The 17,727-nt window shown below is 47.2% G+C and overlaps 1 protein-coding gene across 9 annotated transcripts in view; it reads right to left on the bottom strand.

Moving 5' to 3' along the window:
- TUB (TUB bipartite transcription factor) overlaps positions 1–17,727 on the bottom strand; it is an 85,960-nt gene that overhangs the window by 54,817 nt on the left and 13,416 nt on the right. For 2 of the 9 annotated variants that reach the window (XM_078340439.1, XM_078340440.1), the window contains exons 2-3: positions 11,656–11,740; positions 11,025–11,072 (exon numbers count right to left, since the gene is read on the bottom strand). The exons of 3 other annotated variants lie outside the window; for them this stretch is intronic. In XM_078340439.1, coding sequence (XP_078196565.1) covers positions 11,025–11,072; positions 11,656–11,723 — 116 coding nt within the window. In that variant the 5' untranslated portion in view covers positions 11,724–11,740. Of the gene's footprint in view, positions 1–11,024; positions 11,073–11,655; positions 12,049–13,208; positions 13,268–14,479; positions 14,662–15,043; positions 15,134–17,727 lie in introns of those variants that run through there. 4 more of the 9 variants (XM_078340441.1, XM_078340443.1, XM_078340442.1 and 1 more) reach the window with 4 other exon arrangements.

Below are 17,727 nucleotides of genomic sequence, written 5' to 3'. Positions count from 1 at the left end.
AAATGTAAAGTGAAACCACAAGACCATACACAACACACTCTCCAGAACAGCTAAAATGAACAGACAGAGGAGACCAAGTGTTGGTGAGGAAATGGGACAACTGGATTTATATCTTGCTGGTGAAAGTTACTGATACAACCATTTTGGAAAACTTTGGCAGCATCCACTAGAATGGAACATAGATTCAGCAATTCCACTCCTAGGGACATACCCCATGGAAACACATACACACATGCACCAAAAGATATGCACAAGAATGTTCAGAGCAGCACTATTCATAATTGCCAAATACTTTAAACTTCCCAAATGCCCAACAACAGTAGAATGCATATACAAACTGCAACAGTCACACAATGGCATACTATACAGCAATAAATAAAATACTGTACAACTACATGCCTGACATACATGTACCCTGCAAATTAATATTGAACAAAATAAACGAGACTCAGAGAGTAGATCATAAATTATCCCACTTATATAAATATCAAACACAGTCAAAATTAATCTGTGATGTTAAGAGTCGGGATCACTGCTTTGGGAGGGTGAATTTATCAGAAGAGGGCTCAACATGGGCTTCTAGGGTGCAAGCAATGTGTTTCTTGGTCTGGGTAGTGTTAACATGACTGTGTTCAGCTGTGCAAATTCATCATAAGCTGTCCACTTATAATTTGTGTATTTCCATGTATACTATATATACTTCAATAAAAAATTTAAAGATGAAAATTAAAATGTCAACAGGAATTACCTCTGGGTGTTGGGACCATAGGTCATATTATTTTTCTCCCTTATATTGTTTTATATATTCCAAATTTACTACAATGAATATGTGGTTTTAAAAAAATTATTGTGATACACACACACACACACACACACACACAAACACACACCACATAATGTACCATGGTTCTAAAGGGTGCTATGAAGGTGGCCTGAGCAAGAAGCCACTACTTCTTTTCCCGAGGAGTATCCATTGTCTCTTTCCTGGGCCTCAGCCAGTGGTTCTCAAATCTGCCTGGACATCAGAATCACCTGGAGAGCTATTTAAAATTCAGATTCTTGGGCTCTACTCCCAGTGACTCTGATTTAGTTGGTCTAGGATGACCTCCAATATGCCACCCTTTGAGTTCTAAAATACCAGAACTACACACCACAGGGTCTGAGCTGTGGAAGCCTCAGCTCTCCCTGCTGGATAGGGGTTGGGAAAACCTGCCTGGGGCACTGAGAGTCCCCCTTGGGTTGGGCTGTGAAATGAAGACTATGCCATAGGGTTTGGTAGCTTCCTAGAAGGGCAAGAATTTGGAAAGCCCAAGGTAGCCTATGCTTTGGGCAGACTAGAGAAGAGAGAGGATGACAAAGTGGGTAAGAGCACAAATATGGAGTCAAATAGACTTGTATTCAAATCCTGCTCTGCAGGAAGCGCTCTGTCTTTGAGGTTAACCACTCTGAGCCTTAGCTATACCATGGGAATGCACAGGGATTGGCTTATCTCTTTGATAGAATTATGAATATTAAATATGATAATGTATGTAAAACACTTAATACAGAGCCTGCCCTGCAGTAATGTCAAAATGACATGTGCTATATATATTATCATACTTAATTGCATACTATGTTTAATCTTACATATTGAGTATGAATAGTCTGAATTATGGAAAATCTAATGCTCTGATGATTGTCTTAAAAAATACAGCTTTCAGCCAGTCATGGTGGCTCACGCCTGTGATCCCAGCACTTTAGGAGGCCAAGTTGAGGGGACTGCTTGAGACCAGGAGTTCCAGACTGGCCTGGGCAACATAATGAGGCCCTGTGTCCACAAAAAAGAAAACAAAAAAAAATTAGCTGGGTCTGGTGGCATCCTCCCACAGTCCCAGGTACTCAGTAGACAGAGGCGGGATGATCACTTGAGCCCACTTCTAGGCTTCAGTGAGCCATGACTGCATCACCACATTCCAGCCTGAGTGACAGAACAAGAGTTCATCTCTTAAAACAAAAAATCTATGGCCGGGCGCGGTGGCTCATGCCTATAATCCCAGCACTTTGGGAGGCCGAGGCGGGTGGATCACGAGGTCAAGAGATCGAGACCATCCTGGTCAACAAGGTGAAAACCTGTCTCTACTAAAAATACAAAAAAATTAGCCAGGCATGGTGGTACGCGCCTATAGTCCCAGCTACTCGGGAGGCTGAGGCAGGAGAATTGCTTGAACCCAGAAGGCGGAGGTTGCGGTGAGCCGAGATTGTGCCATTGCACCCCAGTCTGGGTAACAACAGCAAAACTCTGTCTCAAAGAAAAAAAAAAAAAAAAAAAATCTAAAATACACCTTCAACTATTGTAGTCCCTTTTACTCTTTAAATTAAAATATTCCCTCACTTATTCATTCATTCATGAAGTCTTCGAAAGCCTGCCTCACCAGGTGTTAACTGTGTGACCTCAGGCAATTTACTTAACCACTATGTGTCTATTTTTTCCGCCTACAGAATGAGAATGATAATAGTACTCACCTCACAGGGTTACCGTGACTGTTAAACGAGTTAACATGTGTAAATGGCTTAGAACCCTGTGTGGTATAAAGTCCTCAACAAATGTGGGCTATTACTACGCATTTGAAAATTTTATTCAGTGCTCACTGTGTACAGGCACTGCAGCACACAGCAATGTGTAGAACACAACAGTGAAACAAAAAGACATGGCCCTGCCTTCATGGTGCTTTTAATCAAATGACAGTAAAGGATATAAGTAATTATTGAAATGGATGAGCAAATGGGACCCTTCCTAGCAGAGTTATATTGCATGATGGCATGTCACAGTCGTCAAAGACCTTCATCGCATCCTATTCTAAAATCTCTTTTCAAGAAAAATGTCCTGTGATGCATCAGGCTCTTTGCGGCACAATTTCTAACCCACATGCAAGAGATGGCACGGCTGAGAAATCTAAAGCCCAGTCACCCCAAGGATCCTCCCTGGGGCTCAGGCTCCATGAAGGTTTGGATGATTCATCAGGGTTCCCTTGAAATAAGAGGTATAAATGCAGCAACAGCGAGGTCCTTAAGTCTAGCCCCTGTGCAATAGTGCAGGCATGTAGCACAAACCCTCAAGCCCAACACTGCCTGGAACCTAGGAGGTAGGCCCTGCTGCACGCAGCCCCTCTGCTATTGGGACTCCAGGCCACTTGAGGGCAGTTGGCCTTGGATCGCATTTCCGCCCGCCATGGCTCCACACCTCCATTCCATCATCCAGAGCTCTTACAATGAGGACCTACTTTGTGCATGGCTCTCTGCTGAGGGTACTGAGACAAGCAAAATGTGTTCTTACCTCAGGGAAATCACAGCCCAGTAGTAGATTCAGATAGAATCATGATTGATGTAAATTTACTAAGATTTGTGATAGAGTTTAGCACTGCATGTGATTGAGGACATCTGAGTAGGCTTCCTGGAGGAGGTGATACCAAGTCTTGAAGGCTGATGAGAAGTTTACCAGGTGAAGACAGGGAAGAGCACGTGGAAGGAGCCACAGGTGAAGCCCAGAAATGGAAAAGAGTCTATGAGTTTGGGAGGGACAGGTTGGTGAGAGAAGATGTTAGTTTGGATGCATTGAGTTGGTGCAGCTGACAGTGGGGAGAGGCAGGAGAGGAGACGATGCTGGAGAATGTAACAGGAACCATATAGTGAAGAGCCTTTTGTCTCCACCTAGAATGAGGGGCTCTGTGCTAAAACTTTAGAGCAAGTTTGTCCACCGTGTGGCCTGTAGGCTACATGAGGCCCAGGATGGCTTTGAGTGTGGCCCAACACAAATTTGTAAACTTTCTTAAAATATTATGAAAATTTTTGCAATTTGTAAATAAGTGAATCCGCTGTCGTTAGTGCTAGTATATTTTATGTGTGGCCCACGACAATTCTGCATCTTCAGATGTGGTCCAGGGAAGTAAAAAAAAAATTGAATACCCCTGCTTTAGAGAATCCATTGAAAAACATTAAGTCGGGGATGGTATGATCCCAGCTGTTCTTTGGAAAAATGACTGGCTACAGTGTGGCCCATGGCTTGCAGGAAGATAGGCTGGAGGCAAAGAAGCAGTTTGCAGGCTGCTATATACCCACTTAGACTGAACATCTGAGGAGCTAGGTGATCTGGTGGCCAGAGAGAAAGAAAGAGATGTGCAGATTTGGGACTAACAAAGTATATGAAATGGAAAGGATTTTATTTAAATATCAGGGAATGGTGAAGAAAAGGTCATGGTGGTCTTTAGGATTTGGGACTGGATTTCCCTCAGGAGATAGGAAAAATAGAAGGCGAGGGACAGGTTGGTGAGAGAAGATGTTAGTTCGGATGCATTGAGTTTGAGGGGTCTGTGTGATATCCAGTTGGGAATGTATGGTAAGCACTTAAAATGGTGAGCCTAAAACTAAGGAGAGACTTCTGCCTTCAGTCACGACGGAGTAACAGGGCCTAGATTTATGTTTCTTCCATAACAATTAAAAACCAGGTGGAATAGATGAAACAACAGTTCAGACACTGGACAAGGGGCAGTGCAAGGCAATGATCCTGAGGAAAGAAAGCAAATAAGGTGAGCCCTGCGAGTGCCCTGATTACTCCCTGGAAAGAGTTTCCAGGAGAAAGAGCTAGAGAGTGAGAGAGCAAGAGATTGGGAAAGAGAAGGAGGGATGGAGGGAGGGGAGAGAGAGAATGCACAAATGTGCTTCGGGGGCCTGCAGAGGGCTTCCCTCATCTCTGGCTGAGTATTGATCCATACAAGACGTGAGAAAACGACCCAAGGCTGGGGAATGAACCACTAGAGAGAAGTAAGCAGAGCAATCTCAGAAACTCACAGAAGGCTGGGAACACTGAATTCCAATAAGTCCGAGTAGAAAGACTTCCTAATACACAGAACTTCAAATCAGGGAGGGTCCTCAGAGGAGCACTCTTTAGTAGTGAGGCCAACTTAGCCCTCGGCTAAGGGCTGCTCTGGAGCTCCCTAACAAAGCCTAAAAGAAAACCCCAGAAGGATCCAACTGATTCCAGGTTTAGGTTGAATATCCTTTATCCAAAATGCCTAGGACCAGAAGTGTTTCAGATTTTAAATTTTTTTCAAATTCTGGACTTTGTATTATACCTACTGGTTCAGCATCCCTAATCTGAAATGCTCCAGTGAGCCCTTCCTTTGAGCATCATATTGGCTCTCAAAAAGTTTCAGATTTTGGAGCATTTCGGGTTTTGAATATTTGGGATACTCACCCTGCAACTTAATTGTTTGTCAGAACAAAGCCCAACATTAACTATTTAAAGGATAAAACAAAGCCCCACATTGTAAAATCCAAAACATCTATCATCTAATCAAAAATCACTCAGGCATTCAAAAAAGGAAGAGAAGAGGATGCATAACTAGAAGAAAAATCAATCACTAGTGCACACAATAAGAAACAGATATTTGGCCTTTGTCCTCAGTTCTTGGCACAGAGCTTCTAAAACCCTCGGAAATTCTTGCATGATGATGGGAGCATCATTTTTATTCTCGTAAGCCACTTTCAACCATATCTGAGTTTGTTCTAATGAGGTGACTCTTAGTGGGCTCCTAGATAGCTTAATGATGGGGGCTGGCTGCCAGAGGAACCAACCATGTGATTAGAGGATTAGAACTTGCAGCCCACCCCTAAGCCACCGGGGAAAGGAAAAGGGCTAGAGATTGAGTTCACTTACCAATGGTCAATGATTTCATCAATTGTACCTGTGTAACAGGACCTCCATAAAACCCTAAATGACAGGGTTTGGAGAGTTCCCGGCAGGTAAACCTATCAGGGTCATGGAGAGGTGGCACACCTGGAGAAGTCATGGAAGGGAAACTCCACGCCATTGCAAACCTTGCCCTAGGTGTCTCTTCCATTTGGCTGTTCCTGAGTTGTATCCTTTATAGTAAACCAGTAAATAGTAAATAACGTGCCTTCCTGAGTTCTGTGATCCATTCTAGCAAATGTTCATACCTGAGAAGGGGTCCTAGGAACCCCCAATTTATAGCCAGTTGGCCAGAAGGACAGGTGGTAACCTGGGACATATGAAATGGGGAAGTCTTGCGAGACAGAGCCCTTAACCTGTGGGGTCTGCGTTAACTCCGGTTATAACAGTACCAGAATTAAGCTAAATTGCAGGACTCTCGGCTGGCATCCAGAGAGTTGCCAAACTGGTTGTTGGTGTGGAAAGAAAACATTTAGTGTTAGAAGTAGTGTGGGTAAAAACAGTACAAGTAGGAAGATACCTAGCAATGACACAGATGACAGAATCAGCAGACGAAAATGTTAAAAGAGCTATTATAAACTTACTCCATGTAAAGAAGGTAGAGGAAAATACGACTATGATGAGAAGAGAAATGAAAGATGTAATTAAGATGCAAGTCAAGCTTTAGAGATTAGAAACACAGTGTCTAAAATAAAAAATATGCTTTATGGAATTAGGCACTGTAAAAAAAGATCTGTGAATTCAAATACATAGGTAGAAATACTTCAGAATAAAACACAGAGAGAAAAAATGCTGAAAAATGCAAACTAGAGTATCAGTGAACTCTGGAAAAATATTAAGTAAGCTAACAAACACATACTTGGAGCTTCAGGGGAAAAGGCAGAAAAAATGTTAGAAGAAATAATGCCCAATGTTTTTTCAAATGTAATGAACACCACATATCCAAGAAACTCAAAAGACATTCAGTGGAAGAAACGTGAAGAAAACCATACCTAGACATTGTATAATCAATTGTTGAAAGCCAATGATAAAACAAAAATCTTCAGAGCAGCCAGCAAAAGGGGACAGATGCCCATTCTAGACAAATGTATTCAACCTTGTATTGGAGGCTTTAGCCAAGATCATGAGGCAATAAAATGAAACAAAAGGCATCCAGATTATAAAAGAACAAGTAAAACTATCTCTACTCATGCAAGACATAATCTTGTGTAATGAAAATCTAAGTCATCCCCTAAAAAATTGTAACTAATAAACAAGTTCAGCAAGTTTCTGGGATACAAGATCATCACACAAAATCAGTTATAGTTCTATACACTTGCATTAAGAAAACAATTCAATTTACAAGAGAATCAAGAAGAATAAAACATTGAGGAAAAAAACTTTTTAAAAGACATACAATTTTATACACTAAAAACTACAAACTTCTTTGAAAGAAAGTAAAGAAGACCTAAATAATAAATAAGACATCCTGTGTTCACGGATCACAAGACTATATATTATTAAGATGGCAATAGTATTCAAACTGATCTACAGCTTCAATCCAATCTCCATTAGAATACCGGCTGCTTTGTTTGTGCAAATTAACAAGCTGATCCTAAAATTTGTAAGAAAAAACTAAGGGATACAGAATAGCCAAACAACCTTGAGAAAGAACAAAGGTGGAGAACTCATCCTGATCTCAAAACTTACCACAAAGCTCTGGTCAAGGCAATGTGGTAGTGGCATAAAGATAGACATATAGGTCAATGCAGTGGAATTGAGAGTCCACTCAAAAAAAAGAAATAAATTTACATTTACGGTCAACTGATTTTCAACAGGATACCAAGACCATTCAATGGAGGTTAAATGGTTTTTTTCACCAAATGGTGCTGGGACAACTTAATATCCATATTCAATTGAATGAGCTGGGACCCCTACCTCACACCAATAACAAAATTAACTAAAAATGAATCAAAGACCTAAATGGAAGAGCCAAAACTATGAAGCTGTTAGAAAAAAACATAGGAAAAACCTTTCTAAGAAATCTTATGGTTTCTTACATATGACACCAAACACACAAGCAACAGAAGGAAACTAGATAAATCAGACTTCATAAAAATGTGAAATATTTTGTGTTACATAAAGAAAGTAAAGACAACCACAGAATAGAACAAAATATCTGCAAAGCAAGTATCTGATAACCATCTTGTTTATATCTAGAATATATAAAGAATGCTTACAACTCAATAATAAAAAGGCAACCCAATTTAAAAAATGGAAGAGATCTAAACAGACATTTTTCCAAGGAAGATATACAAATGGTCCATAAGCACAGTGTTAGTCATCATTAGTCACCAGGGAAATATAAGCCAAAACCACAATGAGATACTACTTCACACTTACTAGGATGACTACACTTAAATTTACAGATAATAACATGTATTGGCAAGAATGTGAAAAAAACTAAGACCCTCATACACTGCTAGTGGGAATGTAAAAAGCAGCAACCACTTAGGAAAACAGTCTGACAGTTCCTCAAAAGGTTGAACATAGATCCTGGGCATATAACCAAGGAGTGAAAATATATGCTCATATAAAAATTTGGACACAAGAGTTTATATCAACATTATTTATAATAGCTAAAATGTGCAAACACCTAAATGTTCATCAGTTGATGAATGGATAAAGAAAATGTGGTTAGCCCGTACAATTGAATGTTATTCAGCAATAAAAAGAAATGAAGTATTGATAAATGCTATGACATAGACAAACTAGAAAATATTACACTAAGGAAAGAAGTCAGCTACAAAAGACCAATATTTCATGATTACATTTACATGAAATGTCCAGAATAGGTGAATCTATGGAGACAGAAAATAGATTAGTGGTTGCCTAAGCCTGGGGTTGTAGGAAAAAGGGGAGCCTGCAAATGGGCATGGGTTTTCCTTGCAGAGAGTAATGAAAACGTTCTAAAATAGATGGCAGTGATGATCATGCAACTTAAAACCTTTGAACTGTTCACTAAAAACAGGCAAACTGTATGGTGTATGAATTATGTCCCAATAACTAGGGGTTTTTAACCTTTCTGATGACTTTCTGCAGAGGGTAATGTGAGAGCTTTGAAATAGTTGTGGAGGAACTGGAGCAGGCCCAGGTCACAGGACCGCTGGGCATTGCTGGAGGCTGTCAACCCTGAATTTGGACTAATGTCAGTTCACAAAGGAATTCCCCCCACCGCCTTAAACCAGGACTAAAGAAAGCAGGCAGGTACCATGTTCTAAGGTCGAGGTAAGAGACCAAGCGGCCAGATGGTGAACGGCGGGCAGCTGAAGTGACAGGCAATAGAGCTCAGATAGGACAGGAACAAGAGTTGATTCAGAGTGAGGAGAAAAACTAGGGCTCAGGGGCCTGAGGTCTCTGTGAACAGACATAGTGGAGGTTCGGGAGACAGAATTCATAGGAGGTACACGAACATGAAGATTTCACACGTGGAACAATTCCAAGATGCCAAGTAATGGGTGGGTGAAAGGGAGATGACATTCTTCAAGTTGAAGACAATAAGCCAAGGTTCTCTTGCTTTGTTACAGCCCTAAGTGGCTAGGCCATTAACTTTCCCACTAATTATGACTATTCCAAACCTACAGAGATAGGCTCCTATAAGTCAGCCCTCAACCCCAAAGATGCCTGGCTCCTCATCTCCCCGCTTACAGCCCTGCATCACCATGGGGGAAATATCATGCTTGTTAGCACCATCTTGAATTGTGCAGTTTTACCTGATATTAAGGGATACTGGCAGAGCCTTTCAACATGAAGTAGAGAGGTACCAAATCCCAGAAATACGCTAGCCCAGAAACCCAGTGTGGCCAAGAGTCCCTGCCAGGCAGCCGTCAGCTATAGATACACAGTCCACACTATGCTCAGAGCCTCCATTCACATAAGGCAAGGTCATAGCCAAAGGACTACTCACTCCTGAGAAGCATCCTGACCCCACGCAGTGACACTGGCTCCCACACCAGCAGTGCGGAGAAAGAGCCCTGGGCAGGGGGCCTGCATTCTAGTTCTGAGTCTACCACCAACTTGCCGTGTGACCTTGGTTCAGAACCTGAGGCCCATTTTGCCTGTTACACGAGCGTTGGCTGTGGGATCTCAAAAACTTCTTGCAGCCTTGACAGTGGGTTCAGGAAAGAGGCTGTCATCAACTTACATCACTCAGAACACACCAGCTGCACACGCCAAAGGAGCTGAAGTTTCAAGCCTCACTAAGAGTCATCACAGCAGAGTCATCCCTTTGGGGTTCACTACTCGTACCCCTCCTCCTCCTCCTGCTCCTTCCCAAGAGCCTGTGAAGTAGGCTCAAGTGATACACCCTCCCGCACACCACCATCTCTCTCTTCATGAGATTCTCTTTAGGCTAAAAAGTCAACCTGGCTTGAGGCCGTGTGTAGGAAAGGAGAGCAACAGGGCCCTGCCATGAAGGCCACACCCGAGACCCCTGGCTCTCCACAGGGCTTCCCTTTTAGGGCACCATCGTCATAAACCCCATCAGAAACCTGGGACTGACATCCATGAGGAGGCAAAGCAGAGCCCCAGGTGCCCCCAGTTTCTCTGGCCTGGTCCTATGGAAGGACAGGCAGACTTCCCAGGTGTTGGGGACACTCAGCAGCTATTCTGCAACTGGGAACAGGATCCTGTCATCTTGCCTCATCTGTATACAGGCAGCACCCCCTCCTTCAAGGGGCAGTTGTTTCTGACCATCCCGTGGGCCAAGAAACATATGCTTGGGACCCTGACATGCAATAATGATAAATGAGGTCCTGGTTGGGAGCCTTAGGCAAGACCCACCTCGTGATGGTAGAAGGCAGCCTGGGGCTGGGCATCTCCACCTCTGAGTGTCTGGGCAATGGGAAGGCAGGGGGGCTGGAGGCTCTGCCACCATGATTCCCTGTGTGGTCCTAGGCTGTGGTGTGACCACATGTAGAGGACACCTCTTTTGTGAGAAGGCCTGGCTGAGAGTCCCAGGACAGGCTGGTGAACAGAGCAAAGGCCTCTGGGGCTGCTCATCAGCAAAGCCCAGCTAGAGTCAGGGCAAAAAGACCACAGGAGAATCCAGGAGGACAAACCAAGTCCACAGCAGTCACACACAGGAAGAGCAGGCTTGGCCCAGTGGTCACACCCTCCCCGAAATCCCATTCCACACACGCATCCCAGGTGCATATGGGGTCTGTGGCCCCGAGCCACCCACATCCTCCTCCCACCCCCCTCGCAGTCCCCTGTGGTTGGCCCTTTCTCAGGGCTGGCGCCCTCCTCCCCTCCAGCTCACCGAGCGATCTCCCTTCCTTCCTTCCAGTACTTCCTCCTGGTTGTTCTCCTGAAGAGGAAAAGAAGGGGTGACTCTCCACACCCTTGCAGCCTCACCTCATCATCCCTGCCCACTGCCTGACCTGGTCACTCAGGCCTCCTTCAGGGCCCTGGTCTCAGCTGCCTAGGTGAGTTATGTGATGGATCAGGGTGGAGGCAGGCAGGCAGGCAGGCAGGCAGGCAGTCCAGACGAGGGCAGTAGCGCCCTGAGCCATGGGCTCCATGGGAATGAAGCACTGTGGGGTGGGGGGACAGGCAGAAGCTGGAAGGAGGAGCCCACCAGGAGAGGCAGAGGGCAGGAGTGTGGAGCTGCCAGAGCCCTGCAGGCCAGGGAGGAGGCCCTTACACCCGTGGCAGAGAAACCCCCTGAGGTCCTGGGCAGCTCCTGAGCAATGAAGCCTCCCTGATCACCTGTCTGGAGCATGAGGGGTTTGGAGGGGTGACCTGTGTGGCCCCACGTGGGGATGGGGAAGCAGCACCAATGGGAAGGGGAGGACTTGGAATGGAAAAGGGGTGAGGTCAGTGAGGTTGGGAGGGTGGAGCTGAGGCAGGGGTGGGGCCCATGGGCTAAAGGCGGGATGTTGAAAGCTTACCGATCTCTTCGGTGGCCCTGTTTCAGGGGCCCAGGTTTCCTGTGCTGCTTTGAATGCTGAGATCCCATGGGCCAGGGAGTGCCTCCTGGGAACAAAATCCCTGTCTCAGCAAAGAAAGAAACCCAGAGAGCGGGCAAAGGTATCCGGGCCCCCATCGTGGTGAGAGGACGGAGTGGGTTTGGGGGATGGTCCCACTTCAGGCTGCACAGTAAGACCTGGAGCCTGTTGAAATTCCCTGTACTCGCCTCAGGACTGAAACCAGCACAAGCCCACTTGGGTGTCTCCTTCATCACCGTGGCAACAGTCAGACTAACAACCACCATCACTGATTCATCAGGACATGGACTCTTCTGCTGGTTGCAGTCCCCCTCCCAAACCCTTCAGGACCAGACTGAATCCTCAAGGTCTCAATGGCCATGCCACACAGGGACACTCAATTGCTGGTTTCCATGGAAACGCAGAGGCCAAGTCTCCCTGCATCTGTGGGTTACTATAGCAACCCAGGCAGAGCCAAGTGCACTGAGGACAAAGGCCCCATCTGGAGGAACCACAGAGGACACATTCACTGCTGCTCTCTCTGTGGCCAGCCCTGTGCTAGGGCTCAAGCTGTATGCTGGGAGGTGCACACATCGTGCATTCTAGGGACTGATGGAAGCTCTAGGATTTGCTTGTCTGTGTCCTCAGCCTCTTGTCCCCTTGCTTCACCTAAAGTTCACCTGGTTGATCCCATCCACTCACAAGGCTTTGCCTCCCACAACTCTTACCTTGAGAATATCCAAGCCTGCATCGTGGGCCCAGTCCTCTTATAAACTCTACCTACCTGCTCTCTGGACATCCCGGGTGTCCCACAGCACCACACATTGGGGTATGCAGATTAGACTTCCCGTGAGTCTGACCATTCACTCTATACATTTTGTCTCTGTGAGTGACATCACACAGCCCCTTGAGGCACCACTGTAGCTTTCTGCTTTTCCCTGTCCACCTTCCTCCGCCAATCCGGACAATCATGAAGCACTTCTGATGCCATCCTCTTAGCATCTCTCAGTTCTATACACTTCACCTTCCCTAGGCCACTTCTGGGCTGAGACCTCCCTGTCTGTTACCCAGATCTTGGTATCAACATGGGTGTCTACATCTAACTTTCTCCTCTCAAATCCATCCTGCAACTGGCACCAGAGAGAGCTTCCTAAGACCATGTCCTCCCAGCCCACTCAAACCCTTTGAAATCCCCCTACTGCCTCAGGACAGAATCTAAGCTGCTTTAGTCTGCCCGAGGATCCTGCCAAGTGTCCAGCCTTATCTACTACCAGACCCCGGCTTTAACTCTTGATGACATTGCATTCTGTCTCTCCCTCCTTCCCTCCAGCCCCACTACTTCCCCTCTGAGACTCAGGCCGGCACTTCCTCAAGCACAGCATCCTCTCTGCAGGTCTCCTTCCTGCCAAAGCTCTCAGGTTGGTCACAGGGTTAAACCAAGGAAAGTGGACCAGGAAAAAAGGTGAACTTATCAGCTGTAGATGAAGCCAGCTTCCTCCAGGCAGGTCCATTCTTACCTTAAGATTGGACCATGGGGCCCACGCTGAGGCTTGTGCCACGACACCCTGGAGGACAACTGGGGAAAGATGGTCAAACAGAACCTCAGGGATGGATAAACCACATCTCTCAAGGGTCATGGCTCCCTGGGGCAGGCAGCCCTTTTGAAGCTAAGCTGCTGGATGGTGACTATGAAACCTCTTCATACACACTGAGCATCAGGGTGCTTGCTCTTCCCAGAGCGGTCCCTCCATCTCTGCAGCTGGCCATTGCTGCTTCACTGAAATACACATCCCTTCGGTCCTAGTTATGTCCTTCAGGGCCCCACAGAACATGACTCTTCAGTTTGTCACAGTGCTTTGCATTAGTGCATTTGTTTATTTTTTTTGAGACAGAGTCTTGCTCTGTCACCAGGCTGGAAGTACAGTTGCGTGATCTCAGCTCACTGCAAACTCACCTCCTCGGTTCAAGTGATTCCCCTGCCTTAGCCTCCCAAGCAGCTGTGACTACAGGCACACACCACCACACCCAGCTAATCTTTTTTGTATTTTAGTGGAGACAGGGTTTCACCCTGTTGGCCAGGATGGTCTTGATCTCCTGACCTCGTGATACGCCTGCCTCGGTCTCACAAAGTGCTGGGATTACAGGCGTGAGCCACCGTGCCCAGCCACATTAGTGCACTTAATGGTGAGCATACCCTTCTAAGAAGGATGCTATTGTTAATATTTCACAAAAGGGAAACCTAGGACTCAGAGAGGGGAATTCACTTGCCCAGGAAGTGGCGGAGTACCTAGGAGGAAAAGGAATCACGTGTTCCTATCTGTGAGAAAGTGGAATGACTTACTCCTGCCAGGCTGAGTGACCAGCTGGCTCTGTGCTGCACTGGGGCTCAGAAGGGAGATCACAGAGTAGAACAGGTAGGGCAGATGTGCTTCTGACACATGTTCCCTGAGACTCTCAGGCCTCCCATGTGACAGGCATCTGGATGCTGAGTGGCCAGCTGGCCTAGGCCTGGACCTCAACATAACAGTGTCTCAAGTCCCAGCTGTAATATGGCATCTTAGGCACCCCTTTGACATTGCCCTTTCTGAAATGTCTGTTTACCTTTTAGACTAGTGGAGCACAGTCAGGGGAGCACAGACAGGGGAGGACGAGGAGACAGTGTTCTCTGGTGACAGGTGTGCCCCCTACTGGTGACCCTGCTCAGCAGAACAGAAGCCCTTCAGCTAATGAGACCTACCCTCTGCGGAAGGCTGGATAGCAAGCATGCATGTCTACTTCAGTGTCTCACCTCCCTGTCACAAACAGATCACTACAGTTTTCCTCCAGCCTCATGCTGTCCTCTCTCCCTGGAGAAACGCAGGTACATGGAATGTCCTCCACCTCCATGCATGTCCAGCGACGTTTTAGATCAGCATGTCAGGGACGCTGTCAGGCGTGCCTGCACTCATCCAGCTCTGACTGGACGTGATTCTAGGAGCAGAGCAAGACCAGCATATTCTGTCCTCCAATACCACAGCAGTTACCCTGGCAACCTGCAGGCCCTCTCTGAGGTGTCTGACGGCTGAAGGAGGGTCTAGTGGGATGGAAGGGAGGAAGCAAAGCACCCTGGAAGGACAGCCCATGGAGGGGCCCTTTGGGTCCCCTGCTGCCCTGGACACCTGCTAAGAGAGAAGCTGAGCCACCCTGCCTGAGGCAGTAGACAGTGAGAGCTGAAGGGAGCAGGAGGTAGGGCCCAGCGGGGAAGCGAGAGCAGTGGGGCCAGCGCCAGGGTGAGCTCAATGAAGCCCTTGCCTAGAGCACAGAATTTACAGATTTGCCAAAAAATTCAGCAGCCAAGAGATTTAATACTTACATCAAATCAAAGCAAAACTGTCCATGATAAACAAGACTGGAGTTAGGATAAGGCAAGTGAGGCCGAGTCCTGCAAGTCCAGGGTTGGATCCTGTCATTATTAAAATTTTGATTTTATTGTGCGTGTTTTGCATTCATTTTGATTTTTTAAAAATACTGCATTGAAATATCATTTATCTTGATTACTGAACTTGTTCAAGGTCCCTTGAATGTTGTACTTGAGGTCAGTGCCTCTGTAGCTTCACCCTAGTCTCAGCCCTGGAGGGAGGACAGACTGAGTCGGGAGCAGGAAGGAGCACAGTGCCACTGAAAATGCATCACGTGACAAGGAGCTGGGAGACATGGGTTCCCATGTGTCCCCTCTAGGGATTTTTCTCAATTCTGATAGAATCAGATTCAGATTTCACAAGACTGCAACATGAAGATTGCTGCTAGGGAGCACAGGTGCCAAGCATGCACATGGACCCCTCCATACGGGCGACAGTGAGTCATAAGGTGGCACCCACCTCCTGCCCTCAGTCAGGTTGTCTGCTGAGGGGAGGAGATGGGAGAAAAAGAGGAGAGGGGAACAGAGAAGGTGGGCAGGGAAGAGGCTGGCAGTTTTGCACAACTGGGAGCAGGAATGGCAGATGAGCTGTAATTGCTGAAGCTGAGAGAGGCTGTTGATAAATGTTACTAATAATCAACCTTCAGATCTGACACCCAACTCAGGCTGGGATTACTGTTTTGAATGGAAATTGAACCCAAACCAATAATTACCCTGGTGAGCCATGCCAGTCTTACTCTGGAGCATGTTTTAGGCAGGGAAATGGCATCTGCCTGTCAGCACCAGCCCATCAGGGAGATGATCCAGCAAAGGACTCCCTCCTGGGGTCACACCGAGAGTGCAAACTGGCCTGGACTCTGCCAACACAATGGGCCGCAGTCAACAGGAATGCCTACCCTCTTCCTAGAACTCGCAGTGGGTGAGGGACCACCACCCATCATCGTCAGTCTTCAAGCAGAGTCCAGATCTCAGATCTCACTCCCACTGTCCTTCCCCCTTGGGCTTCATGGAAGTCCCTTGTTGACATCCTCCCACGCTGTCAGAAGCAGGTGCTTGGGGGAGGGGTGGCTGTCCCCCAAACACAGGTGCAGCCCTCCAATAGCCACACATTGCTGTTAGACTGGGAGCCTCTTGGAGTGGCCTAAGCTTGGGCCAGGTGAGAGGGTTGAGGCCACAGTAGGCCCCAGAGCTCATCCCAGCCCTTGCCTCTGGTCCTTGATTGCTTCCAGACAAGGGCTAGGTATGCCCCAAACTCTACCTAGAAACAAATGCCATTCTCCAGCCCTCCTGTATCCCTGCGGTGCCTCTCATCCTGTCTAGAGAACTCCTAGAGTACTGGCACCAGCCAGAGCCAGGCCAGAGGGGGAACGGCTGCAAGGCTGCTCCTCTCTCTGAACGGAACCCTCTCCCCAGGATACATTCTGAGCTTGGGTCTTTATCCCTGGCTTCTCCTTAAGCAGCTTGATGCTAAAAAAGCATTCACCAGACAAACTATGGCAGGATGAACGGTGACAGCAGCACTCGCTAGTGTTTACACGTCATGCCCCACCAAACACCTCTGCCATTTCTGCTGTGCCCGGCCCTGGGCTGGGGCAGGTGGCCCCGAGGAAAATAAGACGTTCCCTGCTCTCAGGAATGCCTGTCCGGGAGGAGTATAAGCAGGTGGGTAATTACACTGCAGGCAGTTTCTGAGGGCCCCTGAACTACAGAGTCTGAAGTCCGTGAGCTGCCTCAGGGGCAGGCAGAGCTAATCAGGCCTGGTGGGATTCAGGGTTTGTGTGACCACCGCCTTTAGGCTGAAACTGGACCTGTGAAAGGCCAGCAAGTATCAGAAGGTCCTGAAGTGCTCAAACGGGAGCAGACACCTCGAGAGTGCCATCTTGTGGCGGCACAGCAGGAATGCAGCTCTATCTTCAGGCACTGGAGTTTTTCCTCTGCTCCAGTCCAGGCCCTGAAATGGACCCCTGAACTCAGGTGTGCAAAAGGGAACCAAGGAAATGGCTTTTGTTTTGTTTACAAAGGCTTGGGGCTTGGAGGAAATGTGGCACGATGGGCCCCAGGGTGTGGAAGCGGCAGAGAAGCAGGCAGGGAAGGGCAGTGCCTCTGGAGCCCCCTGTCTCCCAGGTCCCCTTCCAGAGCACACTGGCACCCTCTAATTATCAGTTCACTTGGCAGTGTCTCCCCACTACTCTACTGGGACCTCAGCTCTGTCACCAGCCCACAGAGGAAGTGACAGGAAGCCCATGCTCAGAACCGGCCTGCTCAGCCTCTCAGGTGACAAAACAGATTTGGGGGCCCAGAGCAGCTGTGCTCGTCAGCAGTGAACTCGCCTTGCTCCTGTGGCCTAGGGAGGGGCTCACTGACAACTGGAGTCAGTCAAAGGTCCTCCTTCAGCCCTCTTGTTGCCCCCGTCACTTCCTCTCTTGCCAGAGAGAGGAGTAGTGACCAGATGTCAGGCGAACGGTGGAAAGGTGCCCAGTCGTAGGGGGAGAGGAAGGGAACGGACACGTGTAGGTTAAAGGGAAGTACGCCCTGGGCACTATCTTAAGCAACAACTTTTCCTTGAAGGGCCAGCTCTGAGGTTGTAGCATGAAAGCAGCCATAGACAACATTTAAACCAACAGATGTGTCTGTTTTCC

The sequence above is a fragment of the Callithrix jacchus genome, chromosome 10, assembly GCF_049354715.1.
Source record: "Callithrix jacchus isolate 240 chromosome 10, calJac240_pri, whole genome shotgun sequence".
In the NCBI taxonomy this organism is placed as follows: Eukaryota; Metazoa; Chordata; class Mammalia; order Primates; family Cebidae; genus Callithrix; species Callithrix jacchus.
The sequence above is the reverse complement of the archived record's forward strand: the minus strand, read 5'-3'. Positions and strand labels throughout refer to the sequence as shown.